The following is a 25,737-nucleotide window of genomic DNA, read 5'->3' on the forward strand; positions in this document are numbered from 1 at the left end:
AAGCGGAATCTTCATAACGAGGAACTGCGTAATTTATACCATTTACCAAACATTGTCAGAGTCATCAAGTCTAACAAGTTACATTCGCGAAGTGTCCCCACGGGATTCGTGTAAAATTGATTTAAAATCAATGTACTCGGCGGTCCAATGTGCATTGTACTAATTTTAGCGACCCATACGGGTGATTCGCATATTTATGGGCCTTCATATATCCGGAGTCCATACTCTACTATAACGCTCGGACACAAATTGCTTTTAGTTTCCTTAGATGTAAAGGGACATGAATGTGAGCATATGAAAAACAAGTTGGATCAAGTACGGCTTCTCTGACACATGTTACTTACCCCGGCGGCCATCTTGGATTCATGTTTCTGTTTTACAAATGGGAATAGGTGCAAGTGATATATCAAATTCATGTACAATTTTCTCGGAAATCCACTGGCATAGTTAATTTTACCGTAGCGTGTACCGTTTGGATGATATTTCATATTAAATCCCTCCAGGCAATTTGCGAACAGACAATGTAGAGTAATATGAGTTACGGTTACGATGTTGACAAATCAAAACAATTTCTAACTGGAAAAATACTGCAGGCAGTGGCGTATTTAAGAGGGGGCTTCCGAGCTTAAGCTATCCCCCAAAATTGTATTTATTATCTTAAAGTAAATGAAATATTTTGCAGAATTTTCACATTTCTAGAAATAGCAAAGCGCCATAAACAAAATCGTAAATACGCCACTAACTCTAGATATAAACAATCTTTTTTTACAACATTGGTGTCATAAATATTACATTTCTGTGAGTGGTTGCTTTTACTTTCATGTTATACTATAACAAGGAAGTATTCTATTACGGTGAAAATGCCTAATGTAAATCCAGATACGACCAGATTTGGGTGAAGATCTACCATTTCCGCATTTACATGTGTGTATGTATGTATTTACGTTCAGAGAATATTTCGTCAACGATAAATCGCGTAAAATATTACATATACACACGGGGCTCTGCACAACTTTCTATTGGGTTCAACATTCGTGAAGTGCCTGACATTTAACATGCAATACATTGCAAACGGTAGAAGCTACATTTAAGTTAACCACACCAATGAATTTCCGAGAAAATTCTATATGTGTTTGATGTATCACAACCACCTATTCCGATTTGAAAAAGCGAGAGTTGAATTCAATATGGCGGATCCAAGATGGCGGCCGGGATAGGTAACACGTGTCAGAGAAGCAGTACTTGATTCAATTTGCTATGCATATACCCACATTCATGTCCAATTATACCTAAAGAAACTAAATTCAATTTTGTGACCGAGCTTTATAGTAGTGGTTGATTGAATTCCGGATATAAGAAGGCCCATAAGTATGCAAATTACCCGCATGGGCCGCTAAAATTAGTACAATGCACATTGGGCCGCGGAGAACTTTACATTTGAATCAATTTTAGACGAATTCGGAGGGGACACTTCGCGAATGTAGCTTGTAAGTCACACACTCAGGTGTGCAGGTGATGTAGCCAGAATGGAAAAAAGTAGGAACGTTTTCAAAATTCTAACTAGAAATCCAATCGCAAACTACCATTAGGAAGTCCTAGAAGCAGATGAGAGGACAAAACAAGCAAAGAACGAATATGAACGTGTGATCCGGACATCCGAATCAAACCTAGTTCATTCGGTAAATACAGCAAAGATATGTTCATGCACAAAAAGTTAAGTGCCATGGACTACGGAGTAAGTTCCAGGGGCCCATTAACCATGCTAGTATAAAGAAAATCATAGATTCGCAGTGAAATAGCTATTGCATCGACACTATTCATTGGAAAGTCATGGCTTATATTTCATTCTTCTGAGCATGAAACAAGCTTTCCAGGTGTGTTATGTATTCGGGCCCATAATGTACTTGAACAGGGAATATTGGGAGAATGTAGGGGAAATTCCCTCCAAAAATCCCTCCCATCACCTTTGGACACTCTGGAGTGGCCACGGGTAAAAGTACACAACCCAAATATATCTCAAAAATACTATAGGGATAAGAAATAAGTGCACCAAGTTTTGTTCTGTTAGACGGAATAGGTGCGAGGGGAAAGGTTGTATACCATTATACTATGTTCATACAAAACTAAACCTATGACGTCACCTATAAAGAGAATATATATATACACGCAGTACTATTTACCTTGATATCAAGATTTGTACTACTACATTTTTGCGTTTACTCGAAACATAGCTTTTTTCTATGTACCCTTTTTATATAGATCGCCCCAATTGTTAGAGAAACAGAAACCCCCTAACATAACCAATTCAACATATGCTTAAATAGTAAAGAAGACACCACTGGACCCAACGTAAGTGCAAGGGCAACAACCTCATAACAACACCAATAGTTTGGAGGTCAGTGATACCAAGGTTAATTCCCTGAAGCAAGAACACAGGTTGTGAGTGACAAATTGTTCAAAAATAGCAGATTTGTGACAGGAAATATTTAGCATTAGATAATATAATGTTCCATGAAGCTAACAAAGGCAGGTCAACTCTGGTGCAAGGGAAAAAGATGAGCGAAAAACTAAAAAGTAAATAAGAAAGTACAAACAAAAGCTTACAAGGCTTGATCCTACTGTTACATCCAAAGAATTAACAGGTTTTCTTAGAGACAGTGTCAACATTAAAATAAAATATGTAAAATTGAAAACGAAGTATAATAGTTACTCTTCGTTTTATGTTTTCGTCTCTAGAAACGAGTTTAATGATAGTTGTAATGATAATATATGACCTGAAGGAGTCCTTTTTTAACTTAGTTTTACGGCGAACTTTAGGAGGATAAAATAAATGTGTCTGTCAATAAGCTACCCATTGAAAACTTATGAGGAAGCACTAGATAAAGCAATCTTATTAAATCACCAAAATGTGAATAGCCCTAGGGTCTTTCTATTTCAACTGTGCCCCTGCTGGTGCTGCTGTCGATGTGTGTTTTCCCGTACCTCGTTCAAAAACAGGAGGGACAAGTTTCTGTGGCCGATATCATTCAATAGTTGGATGCGGACAGAGTTACCACATTGAATTATTTCACGGATTTCGCTGTGCACTGTCTCATTTTAATTAGCCTACGATCTTCACTCGTCAAGACCAAACGACTGAATGATAACTTGGCAACACAGTCGAGGTCATTCAATTCTTTACTTAAAGCAAAGGGAATGTTTCCTCCGCAAGAGGGAAGCGGGAGGTGGGACCGAAGTATGTTTCAGATTTTTTCCGGGGGCACATTTGAAATAGAAAGTCTCTAACAGTTAAGAATCAGCTTTTGTCGATAAAATTAATTGTACGGATTAAGACATAATGTGAGTGTCTGAGAATTGGTTTAAACAGGATGAAATCTATTTTGAGCAACTTACTGACACGTAAACCTTACGTTTGGGTGAATCAAGTTGCTGACTGAGACACATATGAGAAAGTAGTACTAAATGTGGTCAGTATTTCAGTGAAGTTGTAGGTGCGAAGCTCCAGGGGTTTAGGAGATACAGCTACCATCATCACATGTCTGATTCAAAATGGCGGATTTGAACAGAGCCGCCATCAAGGCAACTCTTACCATAGACCTAATATTTATCCACCTGCTTTTTATTTAATTATTTCATTAACACAAAATTTACAAGGTGGGGTAAAGGACTAATACATATGCTGCAACAATATTTAATTTCCCTGTAACTCTTTACCAATTGCGCGTAAATCAAAATTTGACGTCACCATTGTTCTTCTGATTAAATTTGCGCCTTAAATCAGGTATCACATGACCCTATTCCTATTTTAAAAACTTAACCTTAATTCAAAATGGCGGATTTCAAGATGGTCGCCGTCAGGTATACCCTTACTATATGACTTCCCCCTAGTCCTAATATGTACCCATATATTTGTTATTCACCTTCTGTCGTTACAAAAGGTCTTACAGAGCTTTAACCTCCAACTGTATGAAGACTATTCTGTACTTCCATGTGATGTTCTGGTAGCTGTATCTCCTAAACCCCTGGAGCTTCGCACCTACAACTTCACTGAAATACTGACCACATTTAGTACTACTTTCTCATATGTGTCTCAGTCAGCAACTCGATTCACCCAAACGTAAGGTTTACTTGTGAGTAATATAATATAATACATAAAGACAGAAATCTTAAACTTACAAGAAAAGGTACACGTGGAAGTTGCATTATACTGATTGGAAAAATTATTCCATATGATCTAATACAGGTACCATTTGAGAACTTAGATATCATTATATAAAATTATTAATGCCCAACAATACGTACTCCAGTACTATCAGGATTTCACTACCTTCCATATAATTTACCATCCAAAGAATTTATAGATTATTGTGACTGGCTAAATAAGTTATTAATTTAAAGTAATTTGAAATTATTACTTCTTGGTGGTTTTAATGCTCCAGGCATAGATTGAGACAATAGAACAGTAAAAACTAATAATTCTCTTTCGAAATCAAAAGCTGATAAAAGTTTAGAGTTCGCCTTGATATTTAACTTAAAATAGTATAACCAACCCTATCTTTCTCAACTAGTGTTGGGTAAGTTACTTGTAAAAATGTAACTCGTTACAAGTTACTCTACTTTCTCTTAAAATGTAACGCGTTGATAACGCGTTACTTGCCCCAAAAAGTAACTGTTACTTTACTTCGAAAGTAACGCGTTACTAACGCGTTACTTTGAGGTCCGAAACTTTGAATATGTGAAAAATCTTATTACTTCAATTTTCCGTACTACTATTACTACCATTATTATTATTATTATTATTATTATTATTATTATTATTATTATTATTATTATTATTATTATTATTATTATTATTATTGCACGCTCTGAATCGCTTTATGTAAATGCAAGGATAAGTTTTTATTTGACAGGTATATGAGTATTTTCATATAATATAACATTGACTAAAATGCCATACGGCGTTACTTGTAGGGATGGACCAGGGTGACCAGACGTACTGATTTTCGCAGTACAGTACTGTTTTTGTTTCAAAGAGTTGTCCTGCGTGTTGCGAAGACACTTAGAAAATCGAGATATATCCTTCTTCTTTAAAAATGTTCTGTGAAATGTCCAGAGTTAATTTATTTGCAATATCTTAATGTTTCCTTCTTTATTCACAATATTTTGAATCAAAGACACTCTTTTCCTGAATGATGAACCGCTGTGTTTTTTAACACTCGTCAAAAGACTAGAGATGGAGAACAATCAACAAACTATTTTTTACAATACATTACTTTTACTGAGACGGGCTTGTTGAAATATCGGTAAGGTAGGAAAAGTTTTTTTTTTTTTTTCAATTTATGATAGTGATGACCAAGTTAATCACCAGTAGAAGTTCCCTTGTGCCGGTCTAAATTTTCTCTCATTTCTTAAAGTAATACCACGATTCGAAGGTTTTTATTTTTTTTATTTTTTTATTTTTTCAAGCCCAACACGAAGTTTCACTGTACGTTCATAAAAATAAGCCATTTTTCATTCATCAAAGCATTTGGAGCTGTGTTGAATTCTTGGAATACTTTTGTTAAGTGCTTCTTTTTTAACAAAAATGTTGATTAGCTCAACGTTAACATTAAATGAATTAAGGATATGCGTATTGGCGACGCAGTAAACTATCATATACTATTATACTTGTGTCCTACTTTTCGTTTATTAGAATTTGGTCACCCTGGGATAGACACGAGCGAGTACGAGCGACTTTTCTTTAAAACTCGATTTTACTAGAAACAGACATCTTTGAGCTCGACCCGAAAAACTTTCTTCAACTAGACTCAAATTTGGGTCGAGTTTCGAGTCGAGTCGAGCCAAATCTGGTGTGTAGTTTCGAGTACTCTCTTCAAGTATCTTGCATAGATAATATAGGTTATCAATGATACTACTACAACTACTAAAACTACAACTTTTCTTCTTCTTCTTCTTCTTCTTCTTCTTAATAATAATAATAATAATAATAATAATAATAATAATAATAATTATTATTATTATTATTATTATTATTATTATTATTATTATTATTATTATTATTATAACAATACTGTCTTTAAACATGAAAGATAGGCGGTTTGTATTTGAATACTGAAAAACTAGTTGATTGCCAACCTCGGTAGTCGTGAAGTGTAGGAGTCAAGAACATTGTTCACGAGCTTCGTAATTTGGGTTGAGGGTCTAGGTTGAGTATTCGGGCTATTGTTAAAAGTTATAGGGCACTGGCCAAATATCTTCAAAAGTGCTCGACCCGGGTTTAGAATTGTCAACTACTTGAGCAGCTCGGCTCACAACTTATTCACTATCGACCCGAACAGAGAACTGAGCCGAGCCAACAGCTCACCGAATTGAGTCGGCTAGAGCCTTCGGCCAAGATGATCCGAACCGAGCAGATGCCTCATCCCATCCAAGCCAGCTGGAGTCGATGATTCATCCCAAGCGAGCCGGCTCGAGCCGAGCCGAGCTGAGCTTGTTATAAAAAATCTTTTGTGGTCTCGATATTGAGACGAGAAGAGATGCGAGCAGTGTTCCCTCTCATGAGCAACACTAAAAGTATTCCATATTACTGCTTAACTTACAGTTCTCATGGCTTTTGCTTTCCAATGTAATCAGGACATGGTTTCAAAACTAGTTAAAACGAGCGAACCATTTATCAAACTCGACTCGACTCGAAACTCGACGCCAAAAACAGTGAATCGGCTCGGAACTCGACTAGAGAATATTACCTTTGACTCAACTCATAACTCGATTTGAATCTGAGTCGAGTTTTAGCTCGACTCTTGCCCATCAATATGCGTTAGAAAAAATGATAGCTTATTATTGTTCTGCTGAGCTAATTATATAATAATAACAATGTTGTTATCTAAAATTAAAAATACAGAATATAGAGAAACATTACACTACAACTAATAAAATGAGAACACATTAACTGAAGGTTAATCAAAACTTGCCAGTAACTCTAAAATCGATACATGCTTTTTAAAGCTAGTTGTTCCAAACTCTATAATCAATGGAACTTTAGGATACCCAAACTGATCTGCAAGAACTCCAATATTACACACCATCAACAAACTATTTTCTAGTAATAAAGTAGCCCTGCTCATCAGAACACAGTTTATTCATATTAATCCCTTACTGTATATCGTTAATTTTGGCACCCAAGTTGTTGATAAATATTTCCCGCCAGGGCACCAGTTTACTTCTAAATTCTGTCCACCATCATCTTCAGATTTTAAGAAGTATGTTTCAAATGTTCGAACGGTAAAATGTTTTCGTTCTCCATCTTTATAAAAACAACATCAAAGTTAAATAGACTCGCGGTACAATTGCACTCGTAGTTCACTAACTGATTGGACTTGGAGCTGTCAAAATCTATGACGAAACCTGCCAAGTGCTTGTAATCAGTACACGTCCAGTCCTCATCTTCCAAAAACAGCAAGTGGTACTATGATCTTATCTGTTTCTTTGAGTGCTGGTGGCTGACTATCGGTCACTGACATCGTTCATACTCCATTGCTCCATTCTGAGAAATTCACTTACAGGAAAGAAACATTTGTTTCCGAAAAATAAAGTAATATACATATATTGTAGTTACTCATCCAAAATGTAACGCGTAAAAAGTAACGCAAACTAGGTACGTTACTTAAAAATTGTAACGCGTTAACGTTACAGTTACTTTGGAAAAAATGTAGCGCGTTACTAGGAAACGTTACTTGAAAAGTAACGCATTACAAGTAACGCGTTACTTGCGTTACGTTACTTCCCAACACTGTTCTCAACTAATGTATAACTTGGATCTTTTTCCACTAACATTGCAAATGAAATGGAATGAAGTCTTTAAGTTTTACGTTCCATAGTTATGCCGGCTAGCTAAATGAGACGGTGATTATGAGAAATGAGTGAAATGGTGGAATAGAGAAAGTGGAAGGAAACAGAAGAACCCAGAGAAAACCTACGAACACGGTGTTTGTCCAACACAATATCCAGGGCTTGAGCAGGAATCGAACCAAGTACCCCACGCACTAGAGGTGAACACTTTGCCACTGAGCCACCGCGAATCCACGAATATTACAAATGGTTCAACATTGTTTAATGTCAATTTGTTAGTGAAAGTTGACAGATTCCATCCATTTTTATCTTTGACTGATAGGTTGATAAAACTTTATATTTACTTAATGTAGATAAGCTCAAAGTCAAATATGTGATCTTGTAAGAGCCAATTTTATGAAATTATATAAAGATATTAAAAACGTTGCGAAAGGCAATAGATTTTCAGAAAATCTGAATAATGGTACTATATTATAGCATAAATGTTTTGAATACATAGTGAGTTCAGACGTTCCAAAAAGCCTATCACAAACAAGAGAATATACAAGACTCTTTGAATAACTAAAAATTAAAAGTATTAATTAACAAAAAAGAAAATATTTTGTAAACTTCAAGGAAACCGGTAATCATGTCATTATGAAAATTTCCCTACTTTAACAATGTCGGTCCCGGCGTGCCCCAGAAAGGACATAAGATATGACGATATTATTATTTCTTTACAACTTTAAAATCAGCCCAGCAAAATTGAAAACTGTTTACAGGGGATGATCATAGATGGGTCAGCCCTTGTAAACAGTTTTCAATGTCTGATTTTAAAGTTGTAAGGAAATAATAATATCGTCATATTTTGTGTCCCCTGTGGGGGACGCCGGGACCGACATGGTTAATGGGAAATGTGAGAAGAATATACAATTAACTAAAGGAAAATTATTTTTCATATTTGGAGAATAATATTTGTAATAACAAATTGTACTTTTGGAACAATTTGAAGAAATAGCAAGACAAAGAGATATCAAATATGATTAGATGCAAAGGAACCAATGCTTCAGGGACAAGACATGTTGGGGAAGTTTTTAGAGATGTTATTTTTAATCTTATAGTTAACATTTAGGAAGGGGCAGTAATCAGTATCTCCAACAGCAATAACATAACGTTTTCAGTTATATAGGTAAATGAAGTTATTGAGGTAATAAGCACGCTTCGACATTTATCATGTTTAGTATCAGACAGCATTTTTAAATAGATAATTAAAATATGTTCGAAATAAATAGCCCCAATGTTAACAAAAATATATACCGTCTCCGTAAGATCTGAATCATTTTCATCTAAATGGAAGGATGTGGATATAATACTAGTTCATTACAATATGATGAACAATTACAGGCCAGCAACTTTATTGATTGTATTTTCTAAAAGTTTTGAAAATATTATTCACACTTACCTCTTAGTATAAAGAGCGTATTGGAGGAATCTCAGCATGATTTTAACAAACAAAAATCCGTTTTAACTTATTTCTACTAATTAATTGGTTATGTCTACTACGTGTTGAAACAAAGGTCGCGAAAGGATGTGGTGTATATGGATATGAGTAGAGCCTCCGACTCAATAGGTCATAAGCAGGGCCCGGATCTTGTTGACAAGTCAACTTTTTTCTGTTACGCATAGAACAAGGCAAGTTTAAATAGAAACGTTATCCATCAACTCTAGATTCTAAAAATATAGTTTTTTAGGGTCAACTTTTGGTCACTTTTTGCCGTTTTGAAATTTCAGGTCATTTTTTAATATTTTAAGGTTACTTTTAGGTCACTTATGGTCTTTTTATTCTCTTTCTTCTTGATAAGGAAATCTTTAAGTGAACACGGTTTACGAATGTAGAAAAGACGAAGTTGAATGATCTCTTTTCTTGCTTCCTGACTATTGGGGTGGAAAAATTGCATTCTTAACAAACCAATGAAAACTAAGCTGTAGCTGGTTAACGAAAGGCGGGGGTTGGTAGGTGGCCAAACAGATAGTTTTGGGTTATTGACCACAAAGGATATGATCACGTGAATAACTAAAAATGGATTAGAACGCGTACAAAGACTTTAAACAGGTTTTTATCTATTCTCATGTAGTGTACACTTGGGAACTTTCATTGTTTAAGAGTGCTTCTTAGTTTCAACTCGGGAGTGAATTGACGCTTTCAATACTTAGGACCTACAATGCCGTACAATGGACTGATCAATAGAAATAAATGATCAGTGGAGTGCAACTAACTGAAACAAAATTTTTTGAATATGATTAGAAATGTTAATTAAAAATCCAATGGATATTTTAAAAAATGTGAATATTTAATGAAATAAACGTTTAAGAAAACGCAAGTTTTAAGGTCAACTTTTGTGATTTTTAGGGTCATTTTACAGAAATTTTGGTGTCATTTTATAGGTCACTTTTTAGAAAATTTTAGGTCAACAAGATCCGGGCCCTGGTCATAAGCTACATTGTTTTACAAAAATGTAAAATTGCAGAGTATATCTTTTGCACTTTAAGTTTTTCCAAAGTTGTATGACAGGTAGGATATATCAAATTAAAGTAGGAAATGTCTTATAAGACTCATCTACCATCAGGTATTCTTCGAGATTCGCTTTTGGGACTATTACATTTTACGATTTTTATTAATGACTTGCTAACAATTTTAAAACATTCTAACATTTTACTCCATTCTAGCATGCTAACCTTTTAGACTAGTAAGTGACATTGAGGACAACTGTTTGGTATGAAATGATTTACATAGAATTCTTATATGGTGTAAAAATAACGGTATGAACATAAATTGTTAAATAGGTACGGGTGTGTAAAAACTAAGTAACCACACAGTAATAAATCCCAGTATTGCCTTAATTAATATGAAATATAAGGTTGTATTTAATAAAGGTTGGTACAGTAAGAGATCTAGGTGTAATGTTTAATAACTGTTCACGTTTTAATGAACATACATAAAACATACGTAAGGATGCGACGAAATAACAGGCTATCTATAACAGGCTATCTATGACCTGCCTTTTGACAATTGGATATATATTGTCGCATGAGAACTAGAGGAACGTAATTCCAAACATGCGCTTTTCCTTTTCTTCATGTTTGGACATCATTTTGAAAGCCCCACTTGGCGTTAATGGGATGTAAGGCCTTCTATTCATCTGTTGAAATGTAGCTCAATTACCATCTTATTAAAAACACATGTTTTTGAGAAAATAATATTTTTATCCTCTCGCCTGTAAACCTACGAAAGTAGAGTTACGTTCCTTTGGCTCTTATGCGACGATATATACTTCTATATAAATTGTTGGTAAGGTCAAGATTAGAAAATGCATCAATAGTCTAGAATAACTTAACACAAACATTTGTAAACAAACTTGAAATATTTCAAAAAAATGTTTTATTAGAATGCTACTTTTAAGTTAGGTTTTGATTATTATTAAAATTCATCAGACTACTGGAGAAAATATTTTAAATTTGAACCATCAAAAGAGAGGAAGAAATTAACATATTCAAATTTTATGGAAAAGATATTTGACAATCGATGTTATGTGGACCATATTAAAAAAAAAAAATTGTCGTGTTAAAAGTCCCAAGGGCTTGAACACTGTTTCAACCGAATGACGGAAAACATGTCTTAATCACAAAGCTTAAATAATAATAACGTAAGGCTTTAATAATAAATGTATGTATTAGAATTATATTTGATTTTATTTCTTAATGTATATTAGGAATATCGCTGACTATATTGATAAAGTTTATATTTTTATTCATGCATAGTACTACAATTATAACATTGAATTCTAAGCCTAGAAATGAAATTTTGAGTTTTACGTCCCACGGTTATGCCGGTTAGGCTAAAGGAGACGGTGATAATGATTAATGAATGAAATGGTGGAATGAAGAAAGTGGGAGGAAACGGGAGAACCCCGATAAAACCCACGCACACGGTGTTTGTCCACCACAAAGTTTACTTGGCGGGAGCAGGGTTTGAACCCGAGACCCCTAGCACCAGAGGTGAACGCTCTACCACTGAGCCACCGCGGCCCCCTTCTAAGCCTAGGTGCTTGGAGTCCCGGGTTCGATCCCAGCCCCCGCCAAGTGAACTTTGTGGTGGACAAACACCGTGTGCGTGGGTTTCCTCGGGGTTCTCCCGTTTCCTCCCACTTTCTTCATTCCACCATTTCATTCATTACTTATCATCACCGTCTCATTTAGCCTAACCGGCATAATCGTGGGACGTAAAACTCAAAGATTTCATTTTATTTTTTCTAAGCCTAGGTGCTGTATTTTTCTTTCATCTGTTCTTAACACGTTAATAAAGACTATTAATTCCAGAGAAAGTGTGGAAGTAAAGAAAATAGAGTGATGTACAAGATCCGAAATAGCTGGCTTTACGTTAGATGTTATCAACTGATATTTCGATGCGCAGGAAACATGTTGACAATTGACATTGAGAGAACATGTAATCCTGACATTAATGCTAAGTTCAAAATTCTTTCCAGCTTTATAAAACTGTGTATGAAAATCGGCATTACGTTAGGCATGAAATACTCGTAATAATAATACAGCTAAAACTGTCTACCATTTTACAGTATATTTTGCTCTCATGGTAGCTGAATGACAGGGTGTTTATTTTTGATCCTCTTTTGTGGTAAGTCCTTCGATCGAATCCTGACAATGAGCTCGTTCGTGGCTAAGCGGTTAGCGTACGCGTCTTTGACGTGGGAGACCCGGGTTCGATTCCCGGAGGGAGCTCATGTGGTTCGGATTCCACGTTAATCAGTAGGTTCACGTCTCATATAGCCGCTGAACGGGATGCCAAACTGAAATCAATTCAACGAATCCTGACAACGAGAATTTGTAATAGAATAGCTGGGGGCTCCACCCCCAACACAACCGTGTTTGTTCTGCCTGCAGCCTTGCGCCACTTAAATCCACAATTTTACCGATTTTCAAGTTTCTTTTCCTATTTCAACTACCTAAAAGATAAGATTTTGTATCCCAAGAGAACGCCCATTTAAATACCATGGAGCTTTCTCATTTTCCCTTTAGACGCCTACAGTTTTGGTAATTTTTACCTGTTGGTTACTCTCGAAGTGATGCAACCAGTGGCGTATTTAGGGGGGCTTCCGGGCTTAAGCCCCCCCGAAATCTTACTTACTATAGTAAAGTATATGAAATATCTTGCAGAATTTTCACATTTTTAGGCAACCCCCCCGAAACAAAATCGTAAATACACCACTGGATGCAACCATACTAAATTTCATCATTCTGGCCCTACAGGAAGTGCCTAAACATTTTGGGGTGTAGATGTCCCATATAAATAACAAGGAGAATATTTTTCAGTTCATTACGAAACCATTCTAAAATTTGATTTTTCTACTTTTGGTGATTTACTTAGGTAATGCTAAGGAAAACGTACAATCATACCGAATTTCAAGATTTTACTCCAATTCTTTAGTACCTAAAACATGAAATTATAGGTCTAAAGAATGTTCATTTAAATAACATAGGGAATTTCTTTATCCCCCTTTAGACCCCCTAAAAATTAAAAAATATTCACTATTGGGAATTTTCCTGCAGGTAAGTCCCGAGAGGCTACAATCATGCCAAATTTAATCGTTCTAATCCTGCCGGAGGTGCGTAAACATTTTTAGTGTAGAAGTTGTCCCATATAAATAACATAGAACAGGTTTTTCAGCTTCCCACAAGACAACATTAAATCTGTATTTTTTTTAAAAAAATTGTGATTTACTTGAGTAACGCTAACGAAAACGTGAAAGCATACCGAATTTCAAGTTTTTAGTCTAATTCTAAGTACCCAAAACATGAAATTATTGGTCTAAAAATTTTCCATTTAAAATTACATAGGGAATTTCTTTACCCCCCTTTAGACCCCAAAAAATAAAAAATATTCTCTTTTGACAATTTTTGTGTGGGTTAGTTCCAAACAGTTACAATCATGTCAAATTTCAACTTCCCACGTCAACTGGAAGTACCCGTTATTTTATATCAGTAAGTTCATGTAATTTTATATATAGCTAGAATATTGTGTTTTCCCTTTGTATAATTTCGCACACGTTCCTTCTACATTCCACCAACCATTTCATAGTAATTATCATTTGTTCATTCTTCCTTAGACTACAGGGCATGCCAGTGAAAAGTAGAACTGAAGTTGTTATTTTGTTTCGCCTTTTTCTTTCTCCTGATATTTATGAGGTAGCAGTGATTTTCCTGTGTGCGGTGTCCTCCCTACCCCCTGCTACTAAACATCATACGTAAGAAATAAAAAGGCTCATCTCCTTAAAATAGAAACATGCTTTTTCTAATTGATAATGCTTTCCTCAAATGATACCTGTACAAGGGCATAAGAGGTAACATAACAAACCATGAGTAAAAAGCATCGAGTAAAAGCAAGTAATTGCTCTTACAAAACAGAAACAAAGCATAATTCTATTCTAATAACTTATACAATTTGTTAATGAATGCAATCAAATATTTCCGGTTCTCTATATCTGTTAATAAAAACTGGATTCAATCAATTTCAGCATCTTTCTGTACATACGTGGCACATTCGTTCTGAGCGTTATGGGTGTTGCATCAGAATTAGAACTCTAACATTAGATTTAATTATTTTTACACAATAAAAACGTATTTTAAAGGTCCACGAACAATTAGAATATAATTTAAGCACATTTACTTACCTAATTTTTTGAAATAATTTGTATATTTTGGGTGCACTGAATTCTTTAATACATTATCATCCTCCATTTTGTCACTTAAAATTATATGTTCTAGATAATGCCACTAGATGGCATTGAATCTTTTGCGCAGGTGTAAACGTAAGTTATTGAATGAAGGGGAGGAGGGACGATGCCATATAGGAAGTATATGATTGGACACCTTGATTGGCTAATCGTATCACATATGTTTATATAATAATAATAATAATAATAATAATAATAATAATAATAATAATAATAATAATAATAATAATAATAATAATAATAATAATAATAGCATTAGATAGAGAAATGTTTCTTTTTTCTGCTACTGGCAATGTTATATATTTTTGCGTAAATCAAACCATAGTGAAAAAATAATATTCGCACCAGATTGCAGTCTAGATGAACTGAGTCAAAAATCACGGATTGTTTTTAATTCAGTTATAATTACGTGGATCGTATTAAGTGGGTTGTACACACATAGAAGTATAATTTTGGTGGTTGTTTTTTTACAGAAGCACATTTGGAACACTAAATTTATTTTGTTTTAATTACGAAAACGCATATTCGCTGCTTTGAAGTCTCGTCATAAATCATGTGTCAGGTGCTTGCTAATAAGGGTAGCCCCACAAATAATGGAATTCTCGTTCGTAACTCTTTTCAAATAACACTAGCTGTACCTGCGCTCTCTAAACTACGCATCATTCACATATGAGCATGAATCTCCTTGTTATTCCTCACATCCTTTACAGACCCGTCTTGATAAAAATCGGTAAGGGGTATCATAAAGGGAAGTTTTTTCGATTGTTTTTTCAATACCTCGATTTTCATTTTTTCGATTGTCAGTGTTTTATTTCTTCTTGCATGCAGTATCTAATAAACAAATACATTACACACACAATTAATTATAATGTCAGTGATATATGGTGCTCATCGGGCAAAACAGTGTAAACAATAAAGATTCATCTTAGACTGGAGAAATGATTATCGTTCATGTTTCATTTTCATTTGGGCATGAAACAAACCTCTGAGAGATATATTACTTCCGTATACAATTATGTGGTTTTGGAATGTATAACTCGTAGAATATGATGTTTTACTTTGTTAAAACGTCAACACTTCCAGTGTACTAATAAAAAAAATGTAAAAAAGAAATAACGGCCATTTTTCTTTAATATTCAATTAGAACTGGACAATCTACACAAAATTTGTAATCAACCAGTGAAAACAGCACGTTTGTACCACTTGTGATTTTTGAGATCTCATTGTCGAAATGATTGGACACAAACACATTAACTTTTCTTTGGAGACAAACATATAAACATAGTATTTTAACATATAGATTCTTGTGTTTTATCTACATCAGGGTCACTCTCACAGGGAGTGCATCCAGTCCAGACGCCTCTCCTATCTTAGTAACTTGGCAGACAGTTGTTCACTTTCTTAATATACGCGATATATATACATACATACATATATATATATATATATATATATATATATATATATATATATATATATATATATATATAATGCTTATTATCTACTGCAAAATTTCTGAGTGCGCGTTTTTATCTGTCACATTTACTACTGGAAGGTATGTTTATTATTTTTCCAGAGAAAGACATTCATTTCAATATGTATGTACTTACAGAAAGTGTGAATACATGAAATCTTGCTTTGTTTGTCACTATTTATCCGCCGAATAACTTTATACTGCGACTGAGATGTGTTCAGAGGTTTTTTGCGTAGGAGTAGACCGGAAGAACAACACTCGTGTTAATCAATGCACGCACACACACAAGCTCACAGTGTGGAATCATGATAAAAAAAAAATAATAATACTAGATAACAGATTGGAGCGCCAAGAAATCATTTGAATTTCCAAATTTTGTATCCTTAATTCTTCAGTTATTTGTACATTTTTAAGATATTGTGATTTACAAGTAAAAACGTTTTGTCCCACTAGCTTTAAATTATTTTCTTTAAAAAGTATTACAAATCCTCATTAAACGACAAGATATGATATAATTTCGGGGAGGGGGGAATTGTGGCTAAGTGGTAGAGCCCCTATCCCTTGGTGCATGAGATAAGTGGTTCGATCTGAGGCCAAGTAAGTTTGTGGTGGACCACATTGTGTCCATGGGTCCACTTCCTCCCACATTTTTATTTTACCAAAACTTCTATTACCATTCACTTGCTTTAATTACCTCTTCCTTAGCCTAAACGGCATAAATGTAGGGCATTAAAATCAAGAATTTCATTTCATTTCATTTGAATTTGTGGATAGAAATATGTAGCGAGACGAGCGTTTCCGTTTGGTAGACTATGCATAAACCACTCCCAGCTATTCTTTACAATATTTTCACGCACGAAAATCCGTGGGCAGGTCATGTAGCTAGAATGGAAGAAAGTAGAAACGCTTTCAAAGTCTTGACTGGTAGACCCATTGGAAAACGACCATTAGGAAGACCTAGGCGCAGATGGGAGGATAATATTAAGATGGATCTCGCAGAGGTAGGAATACAAAGTAGAAACTGGATGCAATTAGCTAAGGATAGAAGTCAGTGGAGAGCTTTTGTGAACGCGGCACTGAACCTCCGGGTTCCATAGGCCATAGAGTTAGTTAGTTAGTTAATGAAAATCCGTACTACAATCTGAAAATATATATACGGTCTCTATGTATTTGTACGTAATAATAGCTGTATATGCTGTTATTTTACTTATTGTTCAATGGTTCCAGTAAGTTAGAGATAATATTTTGCTGTTTGCTACGTCTTTGTGAGCTTTCCAAGCAACTATTAAATTTACATGATCAAATACAGCAATAGTTACAAATATGTTTACAGTGAACTAACACAAAGAACGAATGTTCAAAAATATTGATCTGAAAGATATATATAAAAACTTGGGGGACAATCAGAACTCAGACTATGGTTGATACACCATGATTTTACTACGAATTTTCAAAAATATATAAATAATACCTTAAATTATTTGTTTACACTCAAAAACTGAGGATGTCCAGTCACCCCCGGCCCCGGACTATATCCGGGCTAATACAGATTATCAACATGTATTTAACATAGTTTATATTTTTTTTGTTCGTATTTAATATTTTGAGCAACCCAGGTTCTTCTTCAGTATTGCAAAGCGTCTTGATTAGCCATGGTATCATGTGCTTATACAATTCCTTCTATCAACTGTGTTCTGTTGTCGAAAGTCTTTCCCTGAGTTTTATGTTCAATATACGCTGTAAATTCTCTTTAGGTTTGAGGAGTAATGAGGAGGGCACAGTGGCCCACTGGTAGAGCGCTTATTTCTGGTAAGGTCCCTGGGTCGATCCTGGCTACGTAAGTTTGTCGTGGACATCATGTTCGTTGAGTGGGTATGTTGAGTTTTGTAAAATTTGTAATTTGTAAATGTTTTCCTCAATAAAGGCTGTTGGTAATGAACTTCAATTATTCCTTCATCAATCCCTATTAGAGATGGCCAGAACCAGTTCCTGGTGGAACCGGTTTTCGGGTCTGATTGGATCCGGTTCTAGAAGATCCGGTTCTAGAAGATCCGGTTCCAGAACCGGTTTTTCGGATCCAGGTATGGAACCGGATTTTCGGATCCTGGTTTGGAACCGGTTCTTCGGATCCAGGTCTGGAACCGGTTCTTCGGCTCAAAGGTCTGGAACCGGCTCTTCAGATCCAGTTCTGGAACCGGTTCCCAAGATCCGGTTCTGGAACCGGGTTTTCGGATCCAGGTCTGGAACCGGTTCCTAACATCCATTTTTGGAACCGGGTTTTCGGATCCAGGTCCGGAACCGGTTCCGAAAACCAGATCTCCGAGAACAGGTTACTCGTAGAACCGGTTCCGCCGGAACCGGAACTTTGTGGCCATCCCTAATCCCTATCTATATTGGTGACCAGTATTAAATTTTTGAAACTTTTTGAATCAACGAAATTAGTACAACTTAAGTAAAGCTCTCTTGTAAAATTTTGTAAATGGTATTTGTTATGTTAAAACGATAATTTACATTCATTTCTGTAATTTCTTGGAACATACATTATAACTTTTGTAGCACAAGATTTAGTTATGTGAGCTTTATTAGTTTATTCTTCTTTAAAGAGTCGTGTTTTCTATGAATCATACTTGATAGCTCACTAAAAAAATATACCTTTGAAAACCATTATTTTTCGTTGCAAAATTTATAATTTCCTGTTTTCAAAATGTTATTTTCTCTTTGTACATCGGGACACACAAGCTGAAATTCTAAACAAATCCTATTTGGAAATGGGTATACTAACATGCATTTCGATTTTCAAATTCGAAGACAAAGAAGAAAGTCAAATTTTGGTTTCCAGCCGAAACGAATTACGATTTTGAAAAACGAAATCGAATCGCTGCTCTCCTAAAGATTCTCATACAAAACCCTGAAAAATCTGGTTTAAAAATCGAAGATCGATTTTTGAAATTTAAGCTGTGACAAAAAAATCGATGTTCAGTTTTTCAAAACAATCGTTTTGAACTACACTAACTGAAATCATACAAAACACGCGGGAGACAAGGTTGAGAAACAATATTTAATAGGAGGGTTGCATGCTTGTTATAGTCTTAATGAAACAGTATGATTTGGCGCTTTGTGGACGCAGTAAGGCGATATACATAAAGACTTTGGTTAAACGAAGGCATAGTTTTAGGGGGTTCGTAACATCTTGAATCACGCGTTCTTGCAGACAATTTGATTCTGAAGAATGGCAAGATTAAAATATAGGAGCTACACTACACACTAAGGAATGTCCTGCAACATACTGGTATGTAGTTGCAATTTAGTTTGTTTTCACTCCGTACAGAAGGGTGAGTTTGACCAAGTCAGAGCAACATGATGTTGAAACACTATGGATTGAAGTGTTCATTCATTGCTAAAATATAGAGTTGCATAAAGTTTATTATCTGTGCGTGGCATACTAATACTTCGTGAAACCTTTAGTGAGCACATTTTGATCATGATGTTCCATTACATACCTTATTTTTTCTGTATTTTTCACAAAAATTAAAATTGTTAGCTACAACCAACAAGTACAGAATGCACTTGACGTGATTTTTCTAGCGTTTAGATAATAGTTACTATTCGTAGTTAATCGGACAATATTTGTAATATTTTTTTTTTTTTTTGAGAAGAAGTACGTTCAAGATTAGTTCTGCTAAACCGGTTCCTAATACTCTTTTATAGTTCATGTTATTACAATTAGATTTCTTTGTAAGCATACAACTTGTGTCGTTTGCAATTAAACCCGATATGTTTTTAAGGTAAATACCATTGAAGTTGTAGGCTGTAGGAAATAGGCCGGAACAATAAAAAAAATAGTCCATAACAAAATGTTTAATCAAGATCTTGTAAAAGAACATATTGATAATTTTGAGTTGTAGATAACATTATTGTATATTATCTATCCATTGCGGATGGCAGGTTATCCTGCATATATCCGATATACCCGGATTTCATTCCCTGTTGGAATACATTTTCCTTGAATTTCAATGCAATGTGTGTGTCACGGGAATATTATTTGCATATCCAAAAGCCCTTTGACTAGGAAAAAGAATAGAAATGTCCCATACGAATCCCACAGGCAAAGTTACTCAAGAGACGAGACGAGACGAGAATAAGATTTCCTTCTTTCTTCTCGTAATTTTTTTTATGGAGTTCTCATCTAGTCTCGATTCTCACAATGATTTCGAAAATTTTCTCGTCATGTTTTGAAGCTTTATGTAGAAATTGAATGCCATTATGTTATTTCTTATTTCATCTAGAAGTTAAAAAAAGCCCTTCCTCGTCACGAGAGGTCCACAAAGGGTGTTGTATAACAAGTCTTAAACCACACTTATTATTGAAGTAAACGACGTATTATGTAATGACTTGAGTATCTTTAAACAGTCATAAATATTGTACATTTTGTTGATACAACCATTATATCAAATTTTGGTTTTTATAATTTGAATCATGAAACACGAAAACAGTGTTAATGGTCTAAGACTTGGTTGATATAGTCTTGACTACGAGGCTCAAGAGATTTTTCTTCTCTTCTTAACATTTTCGAAACGAGACAAGAAATTTTACGTTTTTTAGTGGAAAATACTAGTCACAGTAAGCCCTATTTCTTGGACATAAACGCACATTTAGATTTCCATAGGAGATCCTGGCGATTTTTAGTGGAAAAAAATTGACGTTCCATGGACATTTTGGCGCCGATGTTTGTTGAATATCCAAGGAATGGATCTTGAGAAATATGTATTTATTTATTGTATATTGTTGAAATTGGTACCTATACATGTACATATTGATACTGTTTAGTAGTGTACTCTAGATACATAGTTACAATCAGGGGCGGACTGGCAACCATAGGGCCCACCCTGCTAAACTGAAATCAGGGCCCACTGTATAAAAATGTACTTGGAATTCTTCATATGTTTGACATATAAAAGTCCATCTTTGAACCCATAAATAGTATCCCATATATTCATACAAAAGCAAAACATTAATTACAAAAAATCTGAAGTAGGAACATTTTAATAGTAACTCATACAGTGTGTAATTGGCATTATGATTTTTTATTGTAAACACACACAATACCGGAATTGGTGCTTTCAGTTATTTATATAGTGATATTGTCTTTTTATGTAATGAATTTAAACCATTTATTTAAACAAATGAGTATCATGTTTTAGAAAACCCAAAAATATACATGTGCAATAAGTAAAAACTAATCTCAAGTCAACTTTGAAACACTAAATAATTAAGCACTGACAGAAATAATGTAAGTTTCTTTCCTCATAAATCAGTTCTAATATCAAATTGGTTGAAATTTTCTACTGAATTGCATATTTTAACCTAATATAATATAATAATATGAATGCCAGAAATGTATCCTAATATTAATATCTTCATTATGCCCCAGTTACACTCACAATTTAAGTAACCAATTTTTTTAAGTAACCAAACCTGCAACCACCCTACTTAACGAAGATCCGTATTTTGTCATAGCTGATCTGGGGCTCCCCTCCCCCTTGATACGTAAAAAATACCACTTACTTCAATCGGGAGCCTGTTCGCGAATGTGCCGCAATCTCTCTCTGTATCTGTCTTTTTGGCGAGAAGAAACTGTTGTAACCCACATACACAAACTCGTCTAAATATTGCTGTATAATCTCGAGGAAGTACGCCCCTCTTAGCAGACAACTCGCCCCAAGCGTGTCAGGTGAGACAACTGACATGGCGTCACTGTTGGAAACTTGAAAAAGCTGTAACTTTGTGGCCTCAATGCAACACAAAGAATACGATTGGAGGTAAATTTGCGATAGATTTCGAAACGCAAGATTTTCCTTGACATATGTAAGTCATAATATCATATCTTCATGTCGCAGAAAGATTAGATATCGTCTATCGTCTAGTGTAATCCGCCCATTCCTCGGCTGGCCCCAACTTCTCTTTTCATATGAATACCTACTTTGCACTTCACAAATAATTTTTACATTTTACTACACCTTTATTTTAAATTAACTTTAAATAACTAAAGGGACTTACACGATATACACACTGATTTGACTGACAGCATAAGTGTTCAGCACTTTTAGAAGTTACACCAACGTTTACTGAGCCCAGTGCCGGCAGCTAGTGCTCTCAAACGGGTCAGGTCAGGCTTCATCGGGTCAGGGCTCGAGTCGAACCTCCTTGGGTCACAGGTCGGGTCAGGGCTGCTCTAGACACGGGTCGGCTCGGGTCAACTTTCTTATGCCTCGTTTCGGCTAAAACGTATTCGGGTCATGAGTCGGGTCGGGTCGACGTTCAACTCGACCCGACCCTTTCGACCCGAGAAGGATTTAGCCGAAACGGCGCATAAGAAAATTGACCCGAGCCGACCCGTGGCTAGAGCAGCCCTGACCCTAGCGTAGGTGACCTGACCCGACCCGTGTCTCAAGCAGGCTTGACCCCTGATCCACGAAAGCCTGATCTGACCCGTTTGAAAGCACTACGCGGCAGCAAACAGTTCAGTTAATTTCGTGTTCGCCTGCTAAAGTTGTGTAATTTCAAGTAAAAATAGCCATAAATGTTAAGCTACAATTGACTGAAATCATCCAAAGACGTGCTGTATACATTATAATTTATAAACACCTTAGACAGAAAAACAAAAAATACCTGGCAACTGTCCTGCAGTACTCGAATGAGTCACATCACGCTCATTTGTTTCTTGTGGCTTCACAGATTCAAATAGCCTACGTTGTTTTGGGTCAGATGCAGCTTTTTGTAAATCACATCTTCATTTGTGTTCTCGCTTTTTAGAACCACTTTTATATTTTTTCTTTACAGTTATCTTACAATCACTCCTACCATCCATACTGACACCACATCTGTCTTCCACGACAAACGACACATAACTGGTGTTCCAATAATTGAATTGCTGCTATCGGATTTGCTCTTCGATGTAATATATAAATAAAACACGAGCCGAGGGCAGCAACTTCATAGTAATTGTTCGAGGTTTATATAAAACAATCGTTGATAGTGGCGACTAATTTCTTTTTGCTTTACCGCACTGAAAAAAAAAACAAAAAAACATCGAAGCCTGATCCGATTTCTTTCTTCGAAGCTTGGTCTGAGGACAATGCAGTTCAAAAGCGTTCCGGCTCGACCTTCACTTTCCACAATAACAATATCTACGAAACTATTGTTTCTTTAAAACATCGCCACTCGCCGGCTTGTAAAAGGACCGGAGTAGGCAATGGTATCCAAATCCAATAACAACCTGAAATATACTGTGTTTCTTATATTTAAAAAAGTAGTAGTTAACGTGCTCGTTTTTAACAGCTGCTGTATCACAAACCCCGAAATGTTTTAGGGCCTGATTGTCTCCTGGACGGAACCTTTTCAAGTCGATAAACGTGAAGAAGAATAAGGTATTTTCATGAAAGTTTAACTTTACGTCTTTTTTTTTTTAAACAAAACACAAGTTTGCGGGAGTTACCCTGCCATATTTTTGATGCTGGTAGGTTTAATTGAGCACATTTTTAAAAATTGGTGGAGGGGGCCCACCTGTTTGGGGGGCCCACCCTGCATTTGCAGGGTAGCAGGGTGGGCCAGTCCGCCTCTGGTTACAATTAATGAACCTTTCATATATATGCTTAAAGCAACATTTTATATATACGCAAATTATATGCTCAAACCGATTCGGACTAAGCACAAAAAGCTCTTCACTTAAATAATTGGAACAAAATTACCCAATTTTGCAATGAAGTTCTTAGTTTAATGTCCCACGTTTATAAGTTAAGAGAGGGATGATTAGTAGAAGCCATTGGTTATGAATTAATTGCGAATAATTTAATGGAAGGGACTTACTTCTTTGCAGTCAGTGACGTTAGTCTTCATGAAGACTAGCAGTCTTGCTTTCCTGTCAGCAAAGTCCCTTACTGACTTCTGTACATCCATTGTTTCAGCTTCATCCGCATTTATTGAGAGCAGTGCTAGACTACTTAAGCTATTTTGACCCATTCTGCTTCTCAAATACTTTTATATTAATTTCAAGTTTGAGAACGACCTCTCCGCAGAACTGACAGAGACAGAAGCGTCAAAAACAACAAACACACCGTAATAATTTCTGAAAAGGTATACGTTAATGATATATATTTCACAATTAAAAGCCTTATAGGTCAAACACAAAATTCTGAACACTTATTTCAGATTTGAGGTGTTTTACAAAGCAAATTACTTCCATCGGAAACGAAGAACCAATATCACAACTGTAGGTTGTTGTAAGTGTCTATACCCTTTTTAGAATTGCCTCATCAGTGAGATTAATTATATTGGCAGGAAACAAAAAGGAAAATTTGGATACTATATCACGCAAAGATGTAGAACGACAATGGAACTATGGGGCCACGGTGGCTCAGTGGTAGAGCGTTCACCTCTGGTGCTTGGGGTCCCGGGTTTGATCCCAGCCTCCGCCAAGTGAACTTTGTGGTGGACAAACACCGTGTGCGTGGGTTTTCTCGGGGTTCTCCCGTTTCCTCCCACTTTCTTCATTCCACCATTTTATTCATTACTCATCATCACCGTCTCCTTTAGCCTAACGGCATAACCGTGGGACGTAAACCTTAAAAAGACAATGGAACTATGAATTTAGCATGTAAAATAGTTTAATATAGATGTTAATTCTAAAGTTTGATTCAATATTTCCCGCCGAAGAAAAACATATGGCCTATAAAAGCCGACGTAACCGACTTTCCCTCCTTTTTGTTCGCGGTGTTTGACCTACACGTCAAGCCTCAAAAAGATAGTTAAAAAAAGGGGGAGGGTGGAAGAATATTTCCGACTAATACAAAATTGAAAAGCATATTGATTCGACCTATTAGGAGGCTAGGGTGAAGGACTCCTTTGGAAGTGCCGGCCCTCCGCATTGCAGGGTTTCGCGCCATAGTAGTTACGCCACTGGTACGAAGCTCACTGGCTAGCATCCCATGAACCGGTTCCAAAACAGCACTGCACCAGAAGAAGTTCCTCACGTGTATTTGGTGGACTGCATTAGCCATTGTGCATCGGGAGCTACCACCAACTGGTGAGAATAACAATGAAGCTGTGCACTGTCAGTAGTTGAGCCATGTTGAAGAAAAACTAAAAATTCTGGAGCCAGTATTTCTGAATCGGAAAGGGGTCATCCTGTTACAGGACAAGGCTAAGCCCCACGTGGAAAGGATGACCCGGGTCACCATTCTACATCTTGGATGGGAAACACTTGCATCCGCTATACTCCATGAACATTGCACAGTCTGGGACAATCACCTTAGCGGACGCCAATTCAAATTCCTAGTAGATGTGAAAAATCCACTTCATACGTTCTTCGCTACACGGCCCATCAAATTCTACCGCGATGGAATTCATGGCCATCCAGAACGTTGGCGGAAGGTCGTGGATGTTGATGGGAACTATTTTTGACCTTCCAGGTAGTCTTAGGTTACATTTGGATGTTCGACTGTGATGGGTGGAAAAGCGATAGAATTTTCTTGTTTACCTTTATAGATATACATACTCGTTAACCACTTCCAGTCATTCTTTACAATTTTGATGCATGGCAATTTTGATGCATTACTTCAGTCTTCTTTG

The 25,737-nt window shown here is 35.9% G+C and overlaps 1 protein-coding gene across 1 annotated transcript in view; it reads right to left on the bottom strand.

Moving 5' to 3' along the window:
- LOC145682826 (uncharacterized) overlaps positions 1 to 24,129 on the bottom strand; it is a 40,661-nt gene extending 16,532 nt beyond the window's left edge. The window contains exons 1-2 of the mRNA XM_081754193.1: positions 23,977 to 24,129; positions 16,247 to 16,367 (exon numbers count right to left, since the gene is read on the bottom strand). Coding sequence (XP_081610319.1) covers positions 16,247 to 16,367; positions 23,977 to 24,129 — 274 coding nt within the window. The remainder of the gene's footprint in view (positions 1 to 16,246; positions 16,368 to 23,976) is intronic.
- Positions 24,130 to 25,737: the final 1,608 nt, after the last annotated feature.

The sequence above is a fragment of the Thermobia domestica genome, chromosome 1, assembly GCF_964235325.1.
Source record: "Thermobia domestica chromosome 1, izTheDome1.hap1.1, whole genome shotgun sequence".
NCBI lineage: Eukaryota > Metazoa > Arthropoda > Insecta > Zygentoma > Lepismatidae > Thermobia > Thermobia domestica.